Source organism: Nicotiana tabacum, chromosome 23 (assembly GCF_000715075.1).
Source record: "Nicotiana tabacum cultivar K326 chromosome 23, ASM71507v2, whole genome shotgun sequence".
NCBI classification, from domain to species: domain Eukaryota; kingdom Viridiplantae; phylum Streptophyta; class Magnoliopsida; order Solanales; family Solanaceae; genus Nicotiana; species Nicotiana tabacum.
In genome coordinates, this window is record NC_134102.1 from 12,702,079 (window position 1) to 12,709,364 (window position 7,286).

General features: G+C 35.9%; 1 protein-coding gene across 1 annotated transcript; it reads right to left on the reverse strand.

Annotated features, from left to right (window-relative positions):
• LOC107790986 (uncharacterized) lies at positions 1 to 6,864 on the reverse strand. The gene is made up of 7 exons (XM_075246128.1): positions 6,625 to 6,864; positions 5,602 to 5,883; positions 2,925 to 3,576; positions 2,643 to 2,842; positions 2,311 to 2,555; positions 1,226 to 2,110; positions 1 to 626 (listed from the first exon to the last, which is right to left on the reverse strand). Exons 2-6 carry the CDS (start codon positions 5,868 to 5,870, stop codon positions 1,320 to 1,322), a joined length of 2,157 nt encoding a protein of 718 aa, XP_075102229.1. The 5' UTR covers positions 5,871 to 5,883; positions 6,625 to 6,864; the 3' UTR covers positions 1 to 626; positions 1,226 to 1,319.
• Positions 6,865 to 7,286: the final 422 nt, after the last annotated feature.

Consider the following 7,286-nt stretch of genomic DNA (forward strand, 5'->3'; position numbering starts at 1 on the left):
CCTCTGGCGGAACGATAGCGACACAGCTATGTCATTACATTATACAATCCTCAATAGTCAATACAATTGTACTGCTAACATATTCATCTACATTACCAAACAAAAACTTCATGACTTTCCGCTTGCAGACAATCCAATCCAGACAGGAAATTGATAGAACCAAGAAAAAGTTGTCTAAATCAATGTGCACACCTAATTAGACCTGCTGCTGTTTCCTCAACTGAATCATGGAAAAATCCATATACAACATATGTACATTGTATCATGAACAAATTATTCTAGTGGTCAGTTTGTATGTTTCAATTGTAAATAAAAGGCATACAAGGACATCTAAAGACAAAAAGGAGAGAATCCTGGCAGTTTCTGATTGGTACCGTATATGCTTCGAGTCTATTGATGCTTCTTGTCTGGGGTGTGACCGCTCCATTTGTTCCCAATAAGGGTACTTTAGTACCCAGCGGACAAGGTCTGAATGCGGTGATAATCTTATTAGAACTTCCCCATAAAACTTGCTCTGCAGTAGAAAATACCAAACATCAAATGCATCTAGCGAATGTTGAGCATCAGTGTTGGAGCTGCCTTTGAACATACTGAATCAACCAAGTATTTCTTTCTGTCTGGTCAGCCTACACAAATAACGACAAATAAGACAAATTCTGTTATCAAGAACACAGGATTGGCTTCACTAACAGCAAATGGTGAATGGAAAGCGTAGAACACGAACTAACAGCAACAAGCAGTTGGAAGTATCAAAAAGAAAAGGACATGACAGCTGCTGATTAACTACTCATTCAACAATTTTTTCATAAATCAATAAAAATGCAAGAAAATTCAGGGGCTATTTTTCTTTCAGATTCCTTTAACTGATAAAACTGTTACTGTTATATTAAAGGAGACGGGATGTGAGAATATAGAATCTTTCACTTAATACACAAACCATACCATTTAATGAAAAGTAAAATTTTGAGGACTAAAGGATAGGCTCTTTTTGAAAAAAAATATCATGCCAAACAAGTAATCAGTAGTTCATAATTCCTTATTCAATTGAATTCTTCCAACAGATCAGAGTTCTAAATTCTTTATAGTTGAGTCAGAAGTTTGATATGTTGGATAATATTGGCATCCATCGAGTCAACAGATGGTGGCAACATCATGCTGGTTAAAATAAAACCAAAATCAAGCCCCCAGTCATGAATGGGAACATAAAGGGCAGACAAGCCATTACCAAATGAAGCGGCTAGGGCTGATAGCTGCATGGTGGAACAAGAACAGCACCAATGCATAGTTCCTGCGGAGATATTTCTGTCCTCCACAAGAGATCATCGTAATCTTGATAATCTCTTCCTCTTTCGATTCTTTTTAGCAGTTGAACAAATTAAACTGTTGTTGGCACTGGAGGGGAGAGCAATAGCTGATGGTCTGCCAACAGATGTTCTGCCCTTTTTAGCGACCCATCTCAAAGGCATATTATTTACTATGGTGCCAATATCATGAGACTGGTTTAGCTCAACTAGCTTCCGAATTTGATCAAGCATCTGGTGTGTCCATGCTGTTGACAGATCCAGTGCCATTGAATCATCCACCGGCTTTCTCGTTAGACTCACTAGAACCTCATTAAATGATTGAAATGACATAGAAGGTCGACATGATTGAAGATTCCCACATATCATATTGACTTTAATAATATGCTTGCACATATTTCCTTGCATTGACCATTCACAATCACAATGGGCAAATTCTGACCCAGGATTCCAAACTAGGTGTGTTTTACTGCTGTCTTTCTGGCTCAAAACTTTTGCGAATGAGTTATCCTTGTTATCCAAGGTCACAGCATCATCAGGAATTTGCAGAGCTCGATGCCAGGATGTGGTGGCAATATACTCCTCCTTCACATTTTGGAAAGAATCACTTTCATCTGCATATCGATCAAGCCAGTAGCTGGAGTGTAACTCAGTTGTCAATTTGTGAACCAACCAATCAACTCTCTGGAGTGCCCCAAGATGTGAATCATCATATAGTCTGACTTTCAACTTGACATGATATGCTTCTATTGCACCAGATGCTTCCTGACTCGCAAGAGGTAACGTTCTCGTTGTAGTAAGCCACATTTCTGTATTATGAAAATACAAATATTACAGGGAAATACAGGAAAAAGATTCCGAAAAAATATTTTAAATATAGTAATGTTATATTGATTCGATCTAATTTATTTATTTTGTGTATGATAGCTTAGATGTTCTTTTTCTTCTTTCTTTGAAACAGAATTTTTTGCAAGGTGAAAAAACCAGATAACCGGAGAGATGATCTAACCAAATTTAGGCTCCCAAGTGGCTTTGAAATATTGCAAGAAGGCCATTTGATCAACAAAATCTTGAGAAAGTTCTTCTAAAGCAACAAAAGGATCACTTCCATCCCAAATGCTGTACACTGTTTCACCTAGACGCTTAAATATCTCTCTTTGAACTTCAACATTACTACATTTCTTGATGATATTTCTCAACCACGATCTACGAATACGCCAAAGTGAAAATAGAACCGGACATGAAAATATCTCCCTGAAAAGATATCAAGATCAAGTAAATCTGTTATAGAACTATGTGATGAACTTGACAGAGAGAAATAGTAGACCACAAGAATTTTGCCTTATGGGGTCAATTTCTGCTGCAGCATCGTCGATTAGGAAACCATTGACCTTCCATGTTGGATCGACAGCACGGACACGATCATGAAGAGCTTTCATCCATTTACTCACGTCAGGCTTGGCAATTGTGCGGGTGACGACCCAAGCAACAGGAAGGGCATGCTGTCTTGAATCAAACACAAGAAGTGTGCACAAAGGATACTGCAAAATTAAGTAGATTAAGAAATTAGAACTATGTGAGATGTTGTCAAGGTTAAAAGGAAGAGACACCATGCTTCATTACCTTTAGTTTCTTTATACCAAATGTTGAATCAACTGCTATTAGACTACGATGTCCAAAACGAATCATTTGTTGTAACTGCCAGTCAGTTTGGATACCTAAGATGAATGGATCATTTTCCGATGTATCCTGATAAAAGAAAATAGATTTCTTATTCCGCTCGACCCACAATCTTATGCTAGCTTGATCATCTAGATCCAATTCATGAGTAGATCTTTTGATAATCATGCCAAGTTTGTGGACATACTGAGCAGCAAGGCTATTCACTTTCGCATCAGAACCACAATAACGTTGAATACCCTCAATATGTTTTTCTAAAACATTCTTCTCAGGAATGCCAAGATAGATCATAGACATAGTTTGTTGTTGAATCTCATTGCAAACGTATGGAATCTTTTTTGCACCAGGGCCAATAGCATCTCTATCAAGCGGCCCATGGCATAAAGAACCGGACTTGTTAACATGACGCCTGTTGTTATATATAATAAGTGCAAGAGATGGACGGGTATACAAGCGCTTCACTATGAAATGGCAAGTGCAGCCCCTCATGGACTGGGGTCTAGCAGCTCGGTTTCGAGTGTTAAGCCGATATCGTCGGCTAGGTAAAATATCGCCACCTTCTCCATAATTTTCAGGGCCGAAGGAACACCAATACCTGAAATAACAGCATGTCAAGATATGAAGGAGAAACTTGTAAACAATTTTACCTTACAAATTCATATCAGTGTAGTCAAAAGCAAAAAGCACCAAAGTGCGTTGAAGCACCAAGGGGGCTTTAGCTAAGAAAAGCACAAATATAGAAAAAATAAAAAAAAATAGAAATGTAATGCAAGAAAGTGTAACGATAAACACCAAGAATAATTATTTGGACAAAAGAACGGAAACGATAATTAAGCTATATATATGTTGTTGTGCCCTTAAAGACAGAATCTATCGGTAAAGGTGCACATGCCTTAGCACCTTGACGTCTACACTAAAGCGCTAATTAAGCGAGGCAAAGTGCACAACCTTCATTCACCGAGCTTCAGGGCTTAACTTGTGCTTTAACGGAGCCTTTAACAACACTGATTCATATTGTACCAAAAGTTATCAAAGACGCCCTCTAGGCTCTATTCTGCAATAGTATGTAATAAGAGTCGACCCTTACTATTATCTAAAGTTCATGACTTTTCAAACAGCTACAACTAGTTGTTACTCCCTTAGTCCCATGATTTTTGTCCATAAAAAGTCAAATTGGATTTCACTAAAAAGGATGTCCGATATACTTTTATTTTCATGTGTTACTTGAAAGTTAGAAACCTTCTTATGTACATGTTATGTACTATGTTCTTTGCCACCAAAATTTAGTCCTAAGAAGACTTTGATCAAATCTAGCTCGACTTTAGAAGTCAAGTGTTGGTAACATATCCGACCAAAAGTATTCCAGGGAATATAGTGGCGACCGAGGACTCTTAATTAATTCTCTTCCTTACCATAATGGTAGTAATGCTCAGGAAGCCATAAACAAGTAAAGAAAGAGAAGCGACCCATACTTGAGGTTGTAGAAGAACTGAAGAGCTCCCTTATAAAAACGGGGAAAAAAGTAGAGCTCAAATCTGCTAAAAAAGATGAAAAAAATAGCGATATCAAAGGTCTGGAAAAGGTTGGGAGAAATTTAGGATTCTGAGTAAATTGCAGAAGCCTTTCCAGTCATTACCTATTTCCATTTTATACAGTTAAAAACAAACTGGTTAAGCAAGTGATGGGATGCTAAATTGAGCTAATGCAGCTCCTTTCTTAGCTCCATAGAAGTCACGAAATTGCAATTTACTGAGGCCTTCAGAGTAGAAAATATTTTTCTTATTTTTTTAATCAAGAAACCTCAAGGATGAGATCATATCATCTAGAATCCCTGTAAACCTCAGGGAGTCTATATCCAAGGCCTAAGATCATCACATGGAGAAATTTAATCCAGTTTCCTCTAGATGTGGAGGTGGAGGCGAGAAGAAAGATGAGTGGAGGAATAAGAGAGAACGCTTTACCCTTGGTAAAGGTTAATCACACCTTACATCCACAAAAAAATTGACAGCTTTTTGAGCTATCTTTGATTAGACATATACAAGGTTATTAAGCTTCAGCCCCAACGATGTCTAAATACATGAATGACTGATACAGGATTATGATATGACCTTTAAACTAATTACAAGAAATTGAGAATTTACCAAAATAAATTGGACATAAAACTTTGTTATATAAAGTAAACTTAAGAAGCTTAAATTTACTAATACACTCAAAAATTACTTAGAAAGACTGAACATTGCTTCATCCTCCATCATGAATCGCGTTTAAATTAAGCAAAATCCTCATAGTTGGCCATTTAAGTTCATTTTTTGTTTTGTCCAAAAACAAGGAAAGTCTACGTCCTTGATTCTCCCTGTGCTCTCCTCCACGAGTCAAATATTTACAAAGAACTCTCCATCTTGAGGTCCATTAGTTCAGAAAGTTCATACCTAAATTAATCCACCAAATGATCAAATAACAAAATGTTCTCATGAACACATAGTTTACTGTTAAAACTAGTAGAACAAAGAAAGAGGTCAGCATGACCCCCCACACTATTCATTTCAGAAAGAAAAAAAAAAAGAAAAAAAAAGAGTAGAAGATAGCAAATGACATATCCTGAAATTGTTAAAGCACTTACAGCCTGTACTCCAAATAGTCATCATGCTTATACTCCTTTAAGCTGCCTCTGCTTCTTTTCCTTCCCCTCTCAATGTGAAACCTTGTTGGGAATTCCACGTTACAACACTCTCCAATGATAAATGCATCAACTCGATCATAAAGAATAAGGGCAACATCATCATAACGTTCTACATTTCCGACCTTGGTCCAACTCAAATCAGATGCTGAGAAGTCTTCACCAGGTGGATCTTGCAGGGGAAGGTTCAGAATGGACTCAACTATCTCCATCTTCTAAAATATTCTGAACATTTAGTAAGGTATGTTACTAAGGCGGCCTATTGTTTACAATCAAACTAGCAACAGATAATCAACTTTGAGAAGGAAATCAATTGTGCAAAGATAATAAGCCTAGCTGCCTCCATTGGACCACATAATCTACATGCATTTTAATTTTATTTTTTTTAAATACGGTATCTACATGCATTTTCATTTTGAAAGAACCCGATACAATAATTGCCAGGGATTAGAAAAGGAGAAGACAACATTTCAAACCATTTATGGATTGGCTAAAAGGTAAATACAACATAAATGCTGAGAAATCATAACGGTAAACAAACAGAGAACGAAATAGCATCCTCTACCCAGCAACATGGAAATAAGTGCATTCTAGAGCTTCAATGTTTAAAACCTAGATTCAGAGGTTCTGCAATATGTAATAAAATCCAAAAGTTTTTTTCAAGCAACTCTGTCATTAGAATTATTAATGGAGATTAGCATTATTACAGTCTATTAATTTAAAAGATAGGGCACTAAAGAGATTAGTATATTACAACCAACTCAGCTTGTCATATTGTGAACTATAACGAAATTAATGAAAGTAACGAAATTAACAAAGGCAGAATTCTTTAACAAAGCACCACAAAAAGTCGATTGGTCCTATGAATAAAGTTCATATATGGAATCTATACATGAAAACCACGCATATAAGCTTTCAATCGGCTCAAGTTAAAAAATAATGTGACCAGCAAACAAAACTAATTACTTCTTTTCTTTTCTTGCCGTAAGATTTCAGCCGTTTGCCTCTGTCAGCCGCACAGATGGAGTGGAAGAGAACTCGAAGAACAATCCGCCTCACATGTGAAATGGAAGAGAAATCAAAGAAGAAAAAAGATATCCAGAGAGAGGAGAGAGAGAGAGAGGGGAAATTGGGGAAATAGGGCAGAAATGGGGGGGGAAGGGTTTTGGCCTGAAATATTAAATTTAGATTTCACTACTGCACCCACTCAAAAATTCTTTTACCATTTTAACTGGTAGTCCCTACCCGCTCATCGGTCAATACTAAAAAAAATATTAGTTAAATTAAATTTTGATCGGACTTGTTCAAACATATTGGATGATATTGCTTTAATAAATTTCAATTATCATATTATTTGTTAATATAATATATTCAATAATAAAATTACTATTAAATGAAAGTGACTTATATCAATAACTTTTTTGTTCTATATTTTTATTTATTCTATTATCCAACTAGTATTTTTATATTGTTAATAAAAAAATTTATTAGCATGTTACTTTATTTAATATTTTTGTATACTCGCTTTCTTTTTGTAATATAAGAGAAGATATATATTTATAATCTTGAAATATTTTAAATTTTAAATTTTATATTGTTGTTGTTAATAATATTATCTGAATTTTAAT

Bases quoted from the DNA above. Each gene is read 5' to 3' on its own strand.
- LOC107790986 (XM_075246128.1), bottom strand. From the start codon at position 5,870: ATGGAGATAGTTGAGTCCATTCTGAACCTTCCCCTGCAAGATCCACCT. The intron at 2,843-2,924 runs GTAATGAAGCAT...TTAATTTTGCAG, and splicing joins TTGGTATAAAGAAACTAAAG to TATCCTTTGTGCACACTTCT. The intron at 2,556-2,642 runs GCAAAATTCTTG...ATATCTTTTCAG, and splicing joins GCAGAAATTGACCCCATAAG to GGAGATATTTTCATGTCCGG.